A 20,607-nucleotide genomic window follows, 5' to 3' on the forward strand; every position below is an offset into this window, starting at 1 on the left:
ATATATATATACATACAGTGCTGCTTAAAAGTTTGTGAACCCTTTACAATTTTCTATATTTTTGCATAAATATGACCCAAAACATCATCAGATTTTCACACAAGTCCTGAAAGTAGACATAGAGAACCCAATCAAACAATATTTATGCAGAAATGTAACACTGGGTCAATTTTTTCAATAAATAAATGACAAAGAAAATATTTTTGTCTCATTTGTTTGATTGGGTTCTCTGTCTACTTTCAGGACTTGTGTGAAAATCTGATGATGGATTTGATTTTGGGTCATATTTATGCAGAAATATAGAAAATTGTAAAGGGTTCACAAACTTACAAGCAGCACTGTATATATATATTTGAACAATTTTATAAATGCTACTGTAAATTGATCATTTACTCACCCTCGTGTTATTCCAAACCTATATGCCTTTACACTACTATTCAAAAGTTTGTGGTTAGTAAGATTTTTTTTAAAGAAATCAATACTTTTATTCAGCAAAGATGCAATAAATTGATCGAAAGTGACAGTAAAGAAATTAATACAGTAAATGTCATACTTTTGAACTTTCTATTCATCAAAGAATCCTGAAAAAATTTGTATCAGTTTTCACAAAAATATTAATATTAATGTTAATTGAGCAGCAAATCAGCATCTTAGAATGATTTCTGAAGGATCATGTGACACTGAAGACTGGAGTTATGATGCTGAAAATGTAGCTTTGATCACAGGAATAAATTACATTTTGAATATATTAAAATAGAAAACAGTTATTTAAAAATTGTAATAATATTTCACAATGTATCTGATTTTACTGTATTTTTAATCCAAAAATTAAAGGACCATAAAAAGTATCATAAAAGTCCATACAAGTTATGCACTATGTAAGGCAATTTAAAGGGACAGTTCACTCAGAAATGAAAATTCTGTCATTATCTGTCCATTCCAAACCTTCTTTCTTCTGCGGAACCTAAATGAAGATATTTTAAATAATTTTTCTACTTTTTTTGTACATATAATAAAATTCAGTCAGTTACAAAACAACACTGGAGCCAAATTACTTTTCCAAAATATCTACAGTAATTTTGTGTTTCACACAAGAAATTAAGCCATACAGGTTTGGAACCACATGAGGTTTAGCAAATGATGACCGAGTTTTTTTTTTTTGTTTGTTTTTTTGATCACTTTAAGAACAGATGCTTCAGTTGGAACATTCAGCCGAGACCAATGCATAAACTTCCAAGTCAAACAAACAAGTCCATGCAGGGCTATAACCACCATAACTGTTGAGGAGCACAATATTCTGCTTCACACATAAGAGTTTTTCAGTGACTGATCCTGAAACATTCCTGTATGAACAAATACAATGGTGTGACTTTTTTGATACCTGACATGATTGTGCAAGGTGTGATATCTTCTTCTAACATTCAGTATGTGAAGTGGCGAACATCAGGTGGAGTCGTCTGCTATTTCTGTATGTACGCAGTGTGTGAACATGAGGAGGTGGAGCAGGGAGGGGTTTGAAAGTCCAGCAGGGATGGGGACAGGGCCACAGGTGAGATCTCAATAAATTACACTCTGAAGTGGTCATTAATTATAGATGACATCCCAGTCAGACCAGCGATTTCATTTGAAATGAGGAGCAGTGTGCATAGCGGTGGTGCCCAGGGCTCTGGTGGGATGGCTGATGTATATATGTGTGTGTGTGAAAGAGAGAGAGAGAGAGAGAGACAGAGAGCAGTGGGTCAAATAGTCTTAGCTCTTGCAATAGCTTTTTGATGAGGACCCTCATTACACTAAACGGTCCTCTATGGTTCAGCCTCCCTCTGACTCGAGGAAAGGTTAAACAGAGAATAATTAAAGAAGACTGCCTCAGGCTGAGCGTGTCACCCTTAAGGCGACACTCTGGTCAGCGGTAGGCTGTTTCAAAGACGGCTCAATACAGCTCAAGTGCTCTTACCTAGTCAGTATCATATGGCTAAAATAAATGACACATTAATGACACTTTAATTCATTTCACACTTGGTGTGGATGTGGAAATGTGGAAACTAAAAAACAAAAGTTCGGTCAGATTTTTAAATGTTTTTGAAAGTCTCACATGCTCGCCAAGGTTGCCTCTATTTAAAAAAAATACAAGAAAATTTGCAATATTGTAAAATATTACTACAATTTAAAATAACTTTTCTATTATTAGTTTTATTTGAAATAGTTCTCTATTTGAATATATTTTAAAATGTAATTTATTCCTGAGCTAAAAGAAACATTTCAACATTTCTTATTATCAATGTTGAAAACAAGTATTTTTGTGAAAACCGTGATACTTTCTTTTTTTTCAAGATTCTTGGATAAATAGAAAGTTCGAATGAACAGCATTTATCGGAAATCTAAAACATATATATAAAACATTTTGTAACATTATAAATGTCTTGACTGTCACTTTTGATCAATTTGATGCATCCTTGCTGAATAAAAAATATTAATTAAAAATAATTAAAAAAATCATGACCCCAACATTTTTAACAGTACATTTTTTTATACTGATTAAACAAATGTAAATAAATAAATAAAAAAACTGAAAGTAAAAAAACATATATATGAACAGCTGTTGTATGGAAATCCCCTTTTTGTATCCATGGAAAAAAAATATTTGGGGGTTTAAATATTCATTTAAAAATTTTTATGTGGAAAGGTTGAATATATATTCATAGCCACACATCCAATCATGATCATCTGCCATTTGACTATTTCCACCTTGATATCATATAGCTCTTATTGTTATTATTGTAAAACCTGAATAAGTTAATATGAGATCTGCATCAAACATTGTAAGAGGCTTTCAAATGACATTAACTTATTTTTTAGATGGCAGTGATGGCTAATTCCAACACAGTTTATTACGGTATTTTGGTGTAAAACGCAGCTAAATGGTATTTTTTGTAGGCAACAACCGCAAGATCACAAGTCTAAAAAGACACCACTGAAGTTCACCAAACGAAGACAACTGAGACACGTTCTTTTCTCATTTTTCGCATCATCTTGAAGACAGAGATTATCTTGGAACCGCATGAGTGATCAGTGACGAGAGAGAAAGTGTACTTTCACGAGTCCACGTGACACTGCCACACTGATTGTCTGCTTTTAATCCTCGACCTCATTATCACCCTCTGGTCTTACTCCAGCAGTAAATTAATCTATCTGCAAAGTGTCAAATCTTCTCACCTTCCTCCTGGTAATCACCCGAGGTGCAAATAAAAACAGCCGGGTTCGCTCAAGACCCTGCGTCCGTTACCAACAAGATGATGCCGTGTTATAATTAAAAACCAATTGGCCATTGCTGGGTTGCTCATTAAGCCGATCAAATATTTGTGTCTTCACTAAGGTCAACGCAATGACATACAATAACAGGGAGTGAGAACTGGAAAAAAGTTGCACAGAGTAAACAGCCCAAAAAGTCATTAAAAATACGTTAATTTTAATGCTACATCATTTTAAGAAGGAAAGGACTGTTTAAAGTAACAAATAAAGCAAGTAAAAAAAAAGTTAAACTGTAAAACTGTCAACCTTAAAACTGTCTACACTGATACCTTTCTGAAAGCTTAAAGGAATAGTTCTCTCAAAAATGAAAGTTTGCTGAAAATTGACACCCTCAGGCCAATATGTACATGAGTTTGTTTCTTCATTGGAACAGATTTGGAAAAATGTAGCATTACATCACTTGCTCGCCAATGGATCCTCTGCAGTGAATGGGTGCCGCCACCTTCTCAAATCGGAAAAGGAGCTGTTTCACTGAACGACCTCTGGGTTAAGACGAGTCGGTGTCAATAAAAAAAAACCTCCAGTGCCATTAACTGTAAGTGAGATATGCATGGCCTTTGCTTCACTAATATGATGATATATTAAAACAGCTATATATTTGTAAAAGATAAAGGTTCCTAGAAAAATCCAACAAAAAAAATCTGCAATACCTTCCTACATCATACATCATTGAGTGAGAAAAGATACTATGTAATAGAAAGATCTAAACCCATTCTCGCGTGTGAATTATTTATCAAATTCAAATAACAGATGGTATAATTTTCTTAAAATATCTTAATCATTATTCAAAAGACACAGTGGTATAAAACAGTTCCTGTACACATGCGTTTGTGTGATCAGAATACGGGTTGATTCTTTGTACATCCCACACAGATCTGAAACAACATCAACACAGGCATAAACAAAGACATTCATGTCTTCTGACTCCTGGCCAATCCTTAATTCCTGAAATTAAAATGTTATCTGCTCACCAGGTTTGAAATATAGGACAGCACGTAGAAAGTATAATTACCATTTGATTATTAAAAGACTCTCCTGAAGGTCTTGTGTCATCACGGTGATGGAAAAATGATGTCAAACTACCCAAGCAAATTCAATTACCCAACCAATTACTCGCCTGTGTTCGTACTGACTTATTGGGACATTAAATATTAATGGGAGCATAGATATCAAATTTGCTCATCATTAGAAGGTGCACACATTGTGGGCTAATCACAGATGTTCCAAATCACTCAGATCCTTTCAGCAAAGAATAAAACACTCCAACACAAAGAAGCACCTACATCTGTTGCTCGACTATTCATAAGGGTCCTAAAAGAATAGGATTTTATGAAGTAAATCTATTTCTGTAAATACATGAGTAAACTTGTGTCACTCTGTTACTTCAATAGCAATATACAATAAATTAAAGGTGACGTGTATCATTTTTGTGACACTGGCATGACTAAATGCAAATGCAAAAGTAATGAAGGTTTTCAAATAGGTTTCCCAGTCATCTATTGGTCAGACAAACAGAAAGTCCCACCCCAAACAAGAACCACAGAGCCACAGTGTTTAGACTTCAGGGAAATCAATCTATAAATACCTTATTTATAGCTGTATCTGAATTTTAAGCCTTTAAAAAAAACATCTACGATTGAAAGAAAAAAAAAGAAAAACTATCATAATATTCACATTAATGTTTTTTTTTTTATTGTTTTAAAACTAGTGGTTATATTACATTTTCTGGTAGGGGTGGAGATGTTATTCTTGACATTATTAATAAAAAATTTTTTTATTAACAATAAAAAATATATGTATTTGTGTACGTATTTTTATACAATAAAATAGAATTAGGGAGAATCAATAAATTATGAATAAGCCTATCATGCAGTGCATGCTGCAAAAATCCTTTTCTTAATCAGTATTTTTTATTGTATTTTTTTTAGATGTGCCTTTTTATAAGTTTATATGAATAACTATAATAATTATATTAATAATAGTAATAATATAATTATTATTATAATTGTTATTATTTTTAAATATTGGTTGTCTATTTATCTCTCTCTCTCTATGAAACGTGCAGGGTAGTAACTGATTACATGTAATCTGGATTATGTAATCAGATTCCAAAAATGAAGTACTTGTAATTAGATTGTATTACATTTTAAAATACTTGTAATAAGACTACAGTACATTTTTTATTGATTAAATGAGTACATATTAATCACACAACATCAATAAATTATTCATAAATTTTTTTTTTTAAATATACAATATTTTAATTCATTACTTTTCATTTTCATTATATGTATAAAAATGCACTTATAAAATTTATATATTTTTTTATTTTATTTTACTTAATTAATTGCTTTTTTAATTATGATATATACAAATAGACCCTATCCCCTACTTATGCATTTAGGCCCTATAATATTTGCATCTCTTAATTACATATTAATTATTATTAATACATTAAAACTATGTTTTTTCAGACTAAGAAGGTTATTCAGCTTCAGATCAAGTTTTGGGAATCCTTAACAAAGCAATCCCACATGTTCATCTAATTTGAGAGAATAAAAGATTGGCAGAAGCCTCAAAGACACACCTGAGAGGAAAGGAGAGTTATCAGGGCATTAACTCACTGTAAACCCAGCAGACACGCTGGCGAGCTTACAGATTGAGATGACAGCCAAAACAGTGGGAGTTAAGATGCAGTGTTGGTGAAGTGTTTGGTGTTAACACAGAGATAGAGAGCGAGCGGTACCTGCTGTTAAACCTTTCTGGATGTTTCTCTCGCATAATGTGGAATCGATGAGCGATGGATGCATCCTGCAAAAGGAGAAAAAAAGCAAATCAGATCAGTTTTTTATGCACAGCGATACACCATCATCGCTGTTTCGTGAGCTTCTGACAATGGTTCGTTAGGAGCCTTTGACGTATTACACTCGCGCATTAGATTCTCTCATCATCCTCTGTGCATCTGGGTCTTAAAATCTTGAATTTGTCAAAACAGCTGTGTGAAGATGAAAAGACAACAGATTGAGGATTGTATTGAATAGTTTCATGATGGTTTTATCATGGACCATTAGCTATAAACAAAAGCCCCGCGTCAGAGACGTCACAGACAGAGACGTGTTTATTTTAAAACCAGATGAATGTATTTTAAAACCAGACAAAACTCTGACGACAAAACCAAAATTCCTTCCCCCACACCGAGCACCAATTATGGGCCCGATCGCCCTTCCACACGACTGGAAACAAGTTTGAGCTCCATGCATATGTATGTGTGTTAACAGATAAGGTGTTTGTGATTCTTTGCTGGAGGTTCTAGCCAACGATGATGAGTATTGACAAGAGGACTGAACACGTGGTGCAGGCTAATTAATCACACACACATACAGGATGCTGCGGCTCTGCTGGCGCCCGTCACAGCTACTCAGAGGTTCAGATGCACTTGCGTGTGCTCTGTTTGCATGTACTTTGTGTACTGTAAATGTTTTGTTGCTATGGTGATGTACAGAGATGGTGGTTGAAATGTAAAGAGATTGTACGTCCTGATTGAGAAATGTAGATTCTGAATGCCTGATCATTTGTAAGAACGAAGAGGAGAAGCACGACAAACATGACACTTTTATACACATTATAGAAGATACACATTTTTATCATTTGTTTCAAGCTATATTTTTGTTGACATATTATGATGTTGTTGCAAATTCACAGAAAACAGTAACATGGCACAAAACTATTGGACCTACGATGACCTACGATGAATACAGGCAAAAGTGGCACCTTTTCTGATAATTAGTCTGTTACACAAAACCATGGAAAATGGAATGAATATTAAAAACAGATACTTAAGCATCCCACTTTAACAGTATTCTACCTATACAGGTTTTATACTTTGTATTTTTGCTAACAAAAGGCTTAAAATGTCTCACCACATATTATCAATTATTATTATTATTATTATTAAAAGTTTGGCTTCCTAACCAAATTTGTGATAATACTTTTTTCTACTAAGGTAAAGTTAGAAGATGTGTTACAGTCACTTAGATTTTCTTTAGTAGATAGTTTACATTTCTTTGATTTGTTTATATCAGTCAGGGCCCAGGACTATAATTTTTATAGTGTTTGATTTCAAACATAATTCAAATGCCTAGTGACCTTTTCAGGAATAAAACATGATTTTCAATACATGCCAATTCTGTTGAATCATCAAAGCAAATTCTAGCAATGTTCATTTGGGAGTATAGAACCAGAGGTATTATTGAGAACTAAAACTAAACATAAAATAAAAAATAAAAACGTTTAAAAAGTACAAATAAATAAATACATAAATAAAGTTGTCATTTCTCATTTTCATTTAGTTGAAGTTGAAGTAATAAAACTAATAAAAATGATAAAATACAACAAAATTACTAAAAAGTAAAAAAAAAATAAAAAGGAAAAGGAAAATATAAAAATAAAATCTAATTCAAAATATTAACAAAAACTATAATAGTATACTAAAATAACATCATGATATGGAAGCCCGTTTCTGCCACTGAATAAAAAATAAAAGAGGTAATTGCGACTTTTCATCTTACAATTCTGACTTTTTTTCTCAGAATTGCGTGATATAAACTCGCAATTGCGAGTTAAAAAGTCATAATTGCGAGACATAAGGTCGCAATTCTGAGAAATAAAGTCAGAACTGCGAGATGTAAACTCACAATTCTGACTTTTTTTCTCGCAATTCTGACTTTTTTTCTCAGAATTGTGAGATATAAACTCGCAATTCTGAGAACATATCAGTCTTTTTTCCCCCCTCAAAATTGGACTTTAACTCGCAATTGCGAGTTTATATCACACAATTCTGAGAAAAAAAGTCAGAATTTTGACTTTATATCTCGCAATTCTGACTTTATAACTCGCAATTGTGAGTTTATATCTCACAATTCTGTGAAAAAAAGTCAGAATTGTGAGATAAAAAGTCGCAATTACCTTTTTAAAATTTTTTTATTCAGTGGCGGAAACGGGCTTCCATAGTATGAAGATCAAATCTTCGCAAAATGTTCCACAAACAGGTCATTTCCACCTGACTAGGTATATTCTGGAAAAAAAAAGTTTTTATGAAGTAAATCTATTTCTGTAAATACATGAGTAAACTTGTGTCACTCTGTTACTTCAATAGCAATATACAATAAATTAAAGGTGACGTGTATCATTTTTGTGACACTGGCATGACTAAATGCAAATGCAAAAGTAATGAAGGTTTTCAAATAGGTTTCCCGGTCATCTATTGGGGAGATAGTATGAGATAAAAAAGTATGAGATTAAAAAAAACTTTCTTCTTCCTCCAAGAGGGCATCCCTCTCTTTCCCCCAAGACCCAAACACACTGTTAGGACCATTTGTGAATCCAGCCCCTCCAATTTCCACCTCCACACAGAAGACCCCCTGCTAGCTCACTGCTGAAAAAATTCTAGAGTAAGCCAAAAAAAATCAATTCCTTTACTGTTGACATCTTTTAATCCCACTGTTATTTGCAGAGCATAGGGAGGCCCGGGGTCCCACCAGGCTCGGTTTTCTTCAACGCAGAACAAGAAGAAAGGTAAAATGACAGGAGTATCTAAAACAGGGGTGTCCAAACTTTTCCTAAAGGGGGCCGGATTGGACGATGTGGAAACACTGGGGGGCCGGATGTTTCTACCTATATGTATGTATGTATGCGTGCGTGTATGTGTGATGTTGAGTTGACAGTAGCAGTAGCTTGTGTTTTGTTGAGGACAAAAATCTGCAAATATCTTGTTTTTAAAGCTTTAATAATTATAACATAGAATGGCTTTATGGTATTTAATCTATTAACACATGAAAGCACAAACTGCATCAAAAATGTCTGTAATTTGGCCTATATTTCATAACTCCCTTACATTACATTAAATTGGCCTATATGTCTACATTAATTATATAAGAAGATTCTGTATAAATATGCAACATTTCTGCCACAATACCACAGTTACGGTTACTACAGTAAATCAAAATGTTGGTGATTTGTGGATTGAAAAGTATTCTTACTGCATTGTTGTCTCACAATGTTTTTCCTATCTTCCGCGTTACTGTTGTTGAGAATGTCAGCGCTGTTTCATCTGCCTTTGACATCTGTGGTTTGTATGGAAACCTCTGCTCCAAACTCAAACGCTTCTCACAGCGCTGTTTAGTGGTCTCGTGATCGAGATCAGTCAGCGCGTAAACGCATTTGTTCTGAGCTCGCGCTACGCTGTCTTTAGGCAGAGCTAACGGTCCGTGCAGCGCGGTTCAAACGAGTCGCGCTCTTCCGCTTTTGACGCGTTTAGGAATTCGCGTGCGCTAAAGAAATGAGAGCGCATATGAGTTATCAAATTGATATCACTCGCGTTTTACTGCTACATCTGGTCTAAAATTTAGTGCTGCCATCTTGTGTTGACATTTTGAAACTGCATAGGCCTATTTTGTAAATTATGCTTGGCGGGCCATATATAATATAGACTATTAAGACAGCTGCGGGCCGCTTAACATTCATCCACGGGCCGCATTTGGCCCGCGGGCCGTAGTTTGGACACCCCTGATCTAAAAGATTGTATTGCTCTTTTCTTACAAACTGCACAATAAATAAAAACATGAGAGCAAAGGCACGGTCTCCCCTCGGCCTGGCTCTGGTTTGATAAAACCAAGGAGCTTTCAGAGACGTCATCGTATCCGGTGTCCATGAGAGAGAGGGCCGATTTCCTTTCATTGACTCTAAAGTCAAAGTTGCGGCAGTCAGTCACTCGCTATCTTTCATCTGCCGTTGACCACCCCTCCCCGATAACTACCACTGCAAAACTCTCGTGCCCAAATTAATAAAGGTACATGTGTAATGTTCTTTCATAGTTCACCATTTAGTCCAATTACGGCTTGTCCAGGCAGATGATGTGCCTTCAGCGGGAGAGTAATGACTTTGACATGAGCGCAGGGTCATTAGGAAACAGACTACATTATCTTAGGCGATCCTGTGTGATTAGGGACTGTCTCTAGCTTCTGGCTCTGACCGAAATGATAACACCCCCTGTCTAACGGAGAGGGATATTTCAACTTTGGTATTTAAATGGTACCTAATTACCCAAAATATCACTTGACAGGGTGATCAGTCAATGAGACAAGCGTTAATATGAAGAACAGCTTTGAGTTGAGATTTTTTGTTGATGCGTTTCATTTGTTTTACCAGACTTGTTGGTCTTTGTGTTTAAATTTGACTAATTTTTTGAAAAAGTATTTTGCTCTATTTCTTCTAGGCTATTTATCAGCACTTGACTATGAGAAAAACTCTTTTTTTTCTTTTTAAATTGCCTTTGACAGGGTTTCTGCGGGTCTTAGTCTTAAAAAGCCTTAAAAAGGTCTTAAATTGGAGCATAAAGTCATGTTTTCTTTTGAAAAGGTAATTTTTCAGACCCTACTGGCAGATATTTTTTCTTGCTTTAATCATAAACTCACTTCATTTTGATGAATGTCTTTGTGTTCCTTTCCATTTATTCCTTACATTTTCTTTACTTGGTCTTAAAAATTTACCTTCACAAAAGCTGCAGAAACCCTATTTTTCATATGAACTATCACTCTTATATAAAATGTTGATATTTTCAGTTTATCATGTTAGAAAGTGGGTAAGCCACATAAATAAAGTTACAAATATGGGCAATAATGCACATTCTGAGTTCATGTTAATTTAGACCTAAAAGTTAAAGTTGTTTAGAAGCTGTCATACTGATACTGATGTAAATGTCTTAAATTAGCCGTCTGTTCAAATGTTCTTGCACCATCTTGTCTGGCAACAGCTGCATTTGTTGGCTGTTTAGTTCCTAGAGTTCATATACATAATTATGGAAGACATTGTTTTTCATTTGCATAATCTGCAAAGTAATTATGAGCACGACTTGCTCTGTAATCTCTATTGGTTTTCAGTTGTTTTCAAAAGGAATTTGTGTTTTCATGTAAAATGTGATAGGAAAAATATCACTTGATCCCACTGAGATTTGGCTCATTACAATTTCTTTTTTTTAAAGAGGTGTACAAATCTAAAATAAAACAGAGCCGTCAAACCTGTAAATGTCAATTACCGTATTTCCCCTGACATTTCTGGATAATGGCTGACATGCGGTCGCCGTAATAAGCATCATTAGATTTCAGACGGCCCGAGATGCATCATAAGTACACACACAGGAGGATTCTGTTCAAAGTTGGCTTTATCTAAAAAAAGAAAAAAAAAAAAGAACAGCACTTCAGAGAACAATAGGAAAACAGAACATTCCGTGATTCCACTGAAGTTGTTTTGTAATGGCAGAGAGGAAAAAACAACTTGTTTTACCTTTGCTCCAGAAAATAAAGCAATAATAAATAAAAAGGGCTATTTATGGGAATTCAACTGTAGTATACACACAGAATACAGTAGAGTCTAAATCTGCTAAGGGGTAATAGTGGAACACAGTTTTAAAAATAAATTTTTAACTTTTTACAAAAAAAAAAAAAGATAAAATTTTTTTACATGATTTGAGCCATATACATACACACTATACAGACTACAGTATATATGTATTTGTATGTATGTATGTATGTATAATGGAATAAATGGCAATGTCAAAACTACAGTGGTTCTTTTCTAATACACTCCTCTGAAAGCATCCAGTCTATTACTCTGCCTTTGTTTTGATTGATAAAAAATGGAGGCAATTTTTGACACAAATAAAGGACTATCTGAAACAACAAGAAAAGCCTTTTTTTGCAGTATTTCCTCAAGATGTCTTTATGTTATGAAATTTATTTTAGCTTGCGGTTTTCCTTAAATCTAAAATAAAAACTTCCTGGCTTTAATTTACAACATGGCAACCGTATGGAAGCCCTGATCGGTTCTTTTCTAATACACTCCTCTGAAAGCATCCAATCTATTACTCTGCCTTTGTTTTGATTGATAAAAAATAGAGGCAATTTTTGACACAAATAAAGGACTAAATGAGGATGCAGTCATCTAAAAAAAAATCACCTGCGGAGACTATTCTTCAGATGATAAAAATAATATGCCATTTCTTGAAGAAAGATAATCATCCTATTTGCCCTGAAAATACAGGTACGAATGTAATAGCTTTAGTTCTGTGAAAAATAAGTATTTGACTATTTCAACAAATATAACAAAATCGCTTCTATACAAAAGAACCTCTGAAACAACAAGAAAAGCCTTTTTTTGCAGTATTTCCTCAAGATGTCTTTATGTTATGAAGTTTACTTTAGCTTGCGGTTTTCCTTAAATCTAAAATAAAAACTTCCTGGCTTTAATTTACAACATGGCAACCGTATGGAAGCCCTGATCCACATGACTCAAACTTTTAATTGCTCAAAGAAATGACTCGGTCAACAAGAGGCCAAAGCAAACAAACAAGCACTAAATGAACATCTTACAACTGCAAACACTCATCTGAACTCACCTATAACATCTAGAATCCATCCAACAGTACCATCTCCACCACAGGCCAGGACTCTGAAATCTGGAACGTCTCGAAAGAAATTTAAGCTGAAATGAAGAGCGTTATCAGAATTAATAAGATGCCAAGTGTTCGAAAAGCAATGTAACCACAACTTTCTCTTCCACAACTTTTAAATATTGTATATACATGTATTTAATGAAAGATAATCATGATTTATTAGACAACAATCATTAAAAAGAAATATATATATATATATATATATATGGTTATATAGAAATATATAACAATTATTTATTATATTTAATAATAATATACTCTCTATATAACATAATATGCAACACTAATATATGCACATCATATATAATATGTAGTATCTATCTATCTATCTATCTATCTATTTCACTGTAATAGATCTTTATGAACAAATCTTTTGTTTAAATCACAAATGCAAATCCATCTTTTTGAAAGCCAAGCCTGTTCAGAAGCTAATCAGATCTACCAAGACAATGCTCATTGCAGTGCCTTCCGTTCCTTCACAATAATAACGCTCTAACTGCATGAAGGGACCTTACATGGTAGAATGGTGCACAAAATAAGACTCCTCAATTACTTTACTTATTGGGACATGCAGGCTTGGCAAATCATATTAGACAGCAAAAACAGACGACCAATCACATGAAAAAGCAACTTTGAGGATGTTGGAGTATGAAGAAACAAACACTCAATTTGCTCTAATTGTGTTAGCCGGGACTGTAATTGACAGACAGCCCAGAGCTACGGCTGACAGTCACCTTGACAAAGCAATGCCACATTATCATCACACGAGTACACCAAGCTCATGTGTTATTTCAACCGATGTGACTGTGAATGCATAGAGTCAAAATCTATCTTTTCCACCAACAGAGAAATGTCCATACTTAGGCTACACCTGACTTCAAATGCCAATATCAAATTTCAAAAGCAAATTGGCTGACAAGGTCACTAAATGGTGTCTGGAGAGCATCGCTCAGTGGGGTGCATTTATAAAATCATACTAATCTGGAAAAAAAAATTAATCAGAGGCCAAGAGGAACAGAAATCATCCTTTCTAAAACATTCCTACACAGGGAAATATTCAGTGGAGTAAAAACTGTGCCAACTCTATGCATCGATATTCAAATATAATTTTTTAATCGTGAATCGTTTGTTTTGAACCACTGAATTAATTGAGATTTTGTTGCAAAATATACACTACAGCTCAAAAGTCTGGGGTTGGTAAGATTTAAATTGTATTTTTTATTTTTTGGAAAAAACTTTAATTTTGCTCACCAAGGCTGCATTTATTTGAGCAAAAATACAATAAAAACAGTAATATTGTGAAATATTATTGCAATTTAAAATAACTATTTTCTACTTTAATATATTTTAAAATGTAATTTATTCATGTGATGCAAAGCTGAATTTTCAGCAGCCATTACTTCAGTCTTCAGTGTCACATGATCCTTCAGAAGCCAATCTAATATCTTGATTTGGCGCTCAATAAACATTTCTTATTATTATTATCCACGTTGAAAAGAGTTTCTTTTCTTTAACTGCACCGAAGTAGTTTATCTTTCTTCTTTTTTGCCCAAGACCCATACATGCATTTATAAAAATGCATATAGAATCATATCACTAATTGAATCAAATCAATTAATAAATCAAACTGAATCGTTCTAAATTTTCTAAAGTTGAATCAAAAACCTACAGTAAGAACAGTGAATGGACTCGATTCACTGTCTACCCAAATATTCACACCCTTGGTTAATTTCCATGGCAACATCCCACAATAACATTTCTGCTTTCTTTATTGCTCTTTAAAATTCCATTTTCAAAATATAGTCTCATTGAATATTGTCACAACCCGATGGCTTAACTCAAAAGTGACCACGCAGCTGGCATACTAATAACAAATTCAGTCAGTGATCACAGAGCCTCATGGTTGTGTGCATTTGATTGACACCAGCCATGGTATGCGTGATCACACAAGGCCCTGAGAGCGGCAACACTAACATGAATCTATTATTACCAGCTGACTGTCAGTACTAGAGACTTCCACAACCTAGCTTTGTTCTCTGCAGTGTTTGTGATGGCGGATCTAACCTTTTAATAATGCCTACATTTACAGCTAAGACACAGAGCGAGATTGTCATGCATGAATTAGTGCACATTATTATCAAGCAGTGTCTGCATACACAATATATTGTTAACGTCGGGTTGACGTAACTCTCATGATCATAAAGCGAGAATGTGGCACAACAATACGTTTACTAGAAAGCTAGACGGCAGGGAGCTAAATGCTTCTGTTAGAATGATAAGAGAAAAGCCTCTCTGGAGTGTCTGTCACTCACCCAGGCATGGGGCCGTTCTTGGCCAGGTTGTAGACTTGACGAGGGTTCAGGAGGTACTGGAACTTTCGGAAGATCCTAGATAGGGCAGAAGTTGTAAACAAATCAGTGACTAGGAAAAATGATATTAAATGTCCCTTGCTGTAAAATTTTTTTTTTGCTAATTTTAAAGAAAAAGACTAAAAACACTAAAAATGCTACAGTAAATGTATATGGTGAAAAACAGTAAATGGTTTAACATTACATTATGCTCTGTGTAATTTTACTGTAAAATACTGTCAAATTTATGGCTATGGAATTAAAAACTATGAATTAGCATTTAATTGATCATGAAAAAGGACACTGCAATAGGTTCCTGTGTGACACATTACCATATAATTCACAGTGAAAAACAGTATGAGGATATTCCCACATATGAATATATTTTATAGTTTAGATTTTTTTTTATCACAGATGGACATTAGGTTTTTATTTTATTAATATTATTATTATTATTATTAATAATGTTTACTGCCTAATTCTAGTGTCATGTGTGTTACCCTGATGGTGTTTTGTCTATGTATGTTTGACTCTGTGCAATGTCTATATATATTATTATATGTATAGTATTGGCCACTTACTGTATGATGAACATTGATTCATCATGTGGCTTTTTATTTTATCACTTGTATTATTATGGTGGTTATCAGTACAGGTATGTAGCAGATTTTGGTAGTTCAAGTAGATTGGTATATTAACTTAAATACACAGTTTTAAGTTACAACATATACAGGAACCATTATTGGAAATATTTTCACCATATTTTTTTACAATGAATTTCTGGCAACCACAGATGCCATTCATTTTAACAGGATATTTTTTACAGTGAATTTTTCAATAATAAATGGATGTGGTTGGATGAATTTGCAACAGAAACTAAGGATTTTGTCATTATTAGCTATTACAAGAAATTAGCTATACAAGAAATACTGGTCATCATGGCCATCTCATCCAATATTGTCCATCAAGAGGAACTAAAATCTGATATGGATCTTTAGAATGCCAAAAATGGATTTTAAATTGCAACTGATTTGATTAGATACTCATTTAGGTTACCAGAAATGGAACTGAAACTGGAATTGTAACTCGAAGTTTAATCAACAACCTCAAACACATTCAGCGCATTGCTAATTTGACTAAGGCTGCAACTGGTATGTACTGGTGTCAAACAAACTGTAGTGATGGATAAATTATGCAGATTGACTCAAAGACAGTTGAAATGCTACATGAAAATACTAAAGTGTAACTTTCTTATTAAAATCTGACACCATCTTTCACAGTTCTCACCTTTCACCTTGTTTGCCTCCACTTTTAGGGTTGACGAAAACCAACAACGGATGAGTTCCTTCTAATGGCGTAATCTACAGATTAAAACGATTAAAAAAAAACATTACATATCCTAATTCTGAAACATCTGAAGTGAATTTAACTTTTAAATTGGCTGTTGTGCTTCATGATCCAATTGATTTTACTGACCAACTGAGAGAGTACCAAAATTGCTTAGAGCACAAAAAGTCCTTAAATTCACACATTTAAATTTATTACTGATACATGTCAAAAATTAATCATTCTTCTACAAAGCTTTTGCTTAGTAATTCTATAGCTTAACATATCTCTCCTTCACCACCTGAACCTTAATTTTTTAGTTTCTATAGCTTAACATCATATTGATGTTACTAGTATCTGATCATCTCAAACAGATCTCAGAATAACTCTTCAGTACAAAAAGTCTATGATGCACTACCCATGAAAACCCACGTCATAAGACGCAACTGGCAAACCTCAGTAATCAGCTCCATATTTAGCCATTAATGACAATCTTTGACCATGAGTCACTTTTCTGCATGGATGTATGATGATTGTGGGGTTTTGGAGCGGACGATGCACGTACAAACTAATCCAGAGAGTGTGAGTCGTCTTCCGGTGGACAGTGACACAGATGAAGCGCTTAAAACAGGACCCATCGAAACAATCCCAGCAGGCCCAGGTGAATTAATGAGCCGCCCGTCCGGTGACGAGTGATCCATTACTTCCTCTAATTATAAATAATAATCCTGATTATTACACTGGTTAGCCGCCGCCAGCCAAGACGGATGACCCAGGACATGATTTGTCTTTTTTCGTTCTGTCATTACTATGCTCAGACAACAGCCAATCACAGCGGGTCACTGCAGCCTAACTGTTGCCTAGAAGTGTGATTTTGAGATAGGATTGGAATTTTGGGCGAAACTTAGTTGAGGTATCACCAGGAATTCATCATTAACATTATGTTAATATGGACTTTGTTATTTATATGCTTATATTTTAGTTTAATTAGGAATGAACAATGCAGATTATATCATATATCTGTGGCATATCAGTTATTGGATGATTCTTTTTAAATTATATGTATTAGTTGATACTGGATACTGTGTTAAATGTAATCTTTAGCAAAAAAAATAATAATATTCATTTTTGAAAAACACCCATTTTTATATTGTATATCAATGTTGTGATGCATAGATTCAATAGCATTAAAGGCAGGGTATGTGATTTTTCAAAAACACTTTAGAAAACTGATTCGGGCCGAATAGCAAAACAAACTTGTAGCCAATCAGCAATAAGGGGCGTGTCTACTCGTGATGTGGAGGAGAGAGCTTTCAGTGTATGGGACGGACATTAGCCGAGCCGAGCGACAGAAAGATAGAGATGGCGGATAAAAAACAAAAGAGGAAAACGTCTGCGGAACGATAAGGCAAGAAGTAGGACCCGTGTAAATATCGGATCAGCTTTCCAGCGCTGGAGAGAACTCAAGGAGCGGAGGCCTGCGATCGGATGCTGAGGTTGCTTTGTTTCTTCTCAATAGGTGAGTAACACCGGGTCTACAACAGCTAAAGTCTGCCTACACCGGACGCGATCAAACGACCGTTGAAAACCATTTGAAATGTATGTCAGCACGTCATAAATAGAACCCGGCAGCAGTTTTCTGTCGGGGATTTGTTGCACCGCGCCGCTCACGTCCGTAGACACAGTGTAACATTGGTTTTGCTTTGTTTCACAAAACTAATCGTTGCCTGGGTTGCGTACGTATATGTGGGGCGGAGCTATCAAAATAGGGGCAAGACCCTTTTGGGGTAGAGGCGTGTTTGTTTTGGTGATTTCAAATATCAACATTGGCTACCAGAAATCACTTACTCTGACTTTAAAATAATGGATTTTAGTTGTGTTTTATTTTTAATTATTTATTTAAAAATTTATTTATTTAGACAAAACAGTTCAGAATTTGAATAATAAATATTATTTATACAGTAGGTTATCAGCCATATCAAATAAATGCAAATCATTAATAATACATAAAAAAACACATTGAATAAAAGAAAAATTTTATATCAGCACATCCCTAATTAAACTGTCATTTTAAATCACTTTTTTTTGTCTACACTAGTTCATTTTAAATGATGTGTGAAGGAATTTTTAAAAAGTACAAATGTTCCATATTGTCCCTCATTAATATGAGATCATAAAAGACGCATGCAAGAAAAAATTAAATATTTTAGATGCAGTACAGTATGACACGCCACAGAACATGATGTACAGTATTTCACATCAACAACCTGAAAAAAATAAGGTATTTTGCCTGATAGAATTAGGGACTATTAGATTCACTAAACACTGTGTTATTTCATTAGATTCCGTCTGCAGGAAATGTACCCCTGGGACTTCCTGTTTTTATCCAACTATAAGTGTGTGTCGTTCACCTGTAGCCCCTGTCCATCCACTGATACTGAATTAGTCCTTTGTATTTTTCCCCGGCCTCCTGATTGGCTGGAGTCTTTTCTCAGAGTAGACTGTCTCTCCTGCAGTTAAAGGTCACATGTAAAGGTCTAAAAGAGCTGAGCTTTATATAACAACTGAGTCCCAAAATAACATACAAAAAGCAATACGAGATATTACCAGTACAACAGGGCATATTGTGTTTGGAGGAAGTATGTGATCTCTCAGTGATCCGCAGTCACATTCGGGCTTGACATGTGAAGCGCATTTGTTGTGCAGCTGCAAGACAGAGCAGAACCTAACTTTAAAACAAATCGGATGATTCATCAATATTATTTACATACAGACTGATGTTACAGTAAATTAAGTTTATAACAAATGTAAATAAACACCTACAAAATTACTGCACTGCAATTGTGGCAAACTAATAACTTTAATAATTAATAATTGGATTACATGCATATATATATACACATATATATACCCTTCAGTATTCACACATGGTTATATGTTTAGAGCATATGTATGCAACTGTAGTAATTATGAATACTGATAAACTCACAGTAATCTGGCACCAGACACAGTGAAGGCCCGTAAGACCCTGGTAACACTTGACAGTTTTGTGACACTTATCGCACTTGCTTGGACAGTTTCCCTCAACCCAGAAATGATGCATAATCTATTTAAAAAAGGCTTTTGTTAATATGTAAAAATGCAAATAAATGCATAGAGGGAGAGGGAGAGGGAGAGAGACAGAAAGAATGAAAATACAGATATATAACAAATGAGCATATGCTTTGATAACGACTCATCATTGGTGTATGCAGGTCTCTGTTTAAACCAGGTTAATCATGTAATTAGCCATGCTCAGAGAGAGAATATCTTTCTAATTTCATTAGCTGAAAAGAAGCCCTTGGTCTAAACCCCGTGAAGTATTGGTGATCCAAGCGTGCCGGTTTTTAAACATTACAATTCGACGCACCTCTGTGTTTTTCTTAGATTTGACGTATGTTTTGATGAAGGACAGGGGCGCTCGAGCCACACATCTCTCGTGAACAGTGTGCTTACAGACTATAAAACAGACACACAGTAAATTAATTCACAGTGTAAAGAATCAATGTTTTGATCATTTGTTTTTGGTATAAATTTTTATCATTTTTAATACTTTAACATGTATTTTAATTTAATTTATTATTATTATTGTCTACAATTGGTTATTTAATGTCAATAAATTTGATTGCTGATTAATTAATGTATTAATTTTTTATTTTAAAAACACATTACTTCACCAAAGTAACAAAACAAAAAAAATGTCAAAAATAATAAATAAATAAATAAAATAAAATACAAACATTTGAAATTCAGTTGTCTTATTATGACCTTGAAACCATCTTCAATTCTTTTGAATGTCAATGTTTAAAGAAGAGATATTTAATATACACTAGCTTACTTGTATTCCAAATGAAATTGATGGTCTTGATTTGCATTTGTCCATATTCACTTATAGCATAAAGCAAAAAATGATAAGTGAACAGAAGTGACTGGTGGTTAATGTAATAAATGTTGTAAGGTCTGGTGCTGGACTTACAGGAGCAGCAAAGGCCTTGCTTTCCCAATCCGATCAACATATTCAGACACAGGTTACAGTATGCCGGTTTACTGAAGTGCTTCAGTCTCCACACATGCTGC

The 20,607-nt window shown here is 34.3% G+C and overlaps 1 protein-coding gene across 1 annotated transcript in view; it reads right to left on the minus strand.

Moving 5' to 3' along the window:
• Positions 1–20,607, minus strand: part of LOC107730813 (diacylglycerol kinase beta-like) — a 46,512-nt gene that overhangs the window by 16,576 nt on the left and 9,329 nt on the right. The window contains exons 8-17 of the mRNA XM_016541754.1: positions 20,507–20,603; positions 19,901–19,989; positions 19,481–19,597; positions 19,099–19,197; positions 18,903–19,001; positions 16,453–16,526; positions 15,130–15,204; positions 12,761–12,846; positions 11,497–11,531; positions 6,056–6,120 (exon numbers count right to left, since the gene is read on the minus strand). Coding sequence (XP_016397240.1) covers positions 6,056–6,120; positions 11,497–11,531; positions 12,761–12,846; positions 15,130–15,204; positions 16,453–16,526; positions 18,903–19,001; positions 19,099–19,197; positions 19,481–19,597; positions 19,901–19,989; positions 20,507–20,603 — 836 coding nt within the window. The remainder of the gene's footprint in view (positions 1–6,055; positions 6,121–11,496; positions 11,532–12,760; positions 12,847–15,129; positions 15,205–16,452; positions 16,527–18,902; positions 19,002–19,098; positions 19,198–19,480; positions 19,598–19,900; positions 19,990–20,506; positions 20,604–20,607) is intronic.

Source organism: Sinocyclocheilus rhinocerous, unplaced genomic scaffold (assembly GCF_001515625.1).
Source record: "Sinocyclocheilus rhinocerous isolate Xijiao unplaced genomic scaffold, SAMN03320098_v1.1 scaffold938, whole genome shotgun sequence".
Taxonomy (NCBI): domain Eukaryota; kingdom Metazoa; phylum Chordata; class Actinopteri; order Cypriniformes; family Cyprinidae; genus Sinocyclocheilus; species Sinocyclocheilus rhinocerous.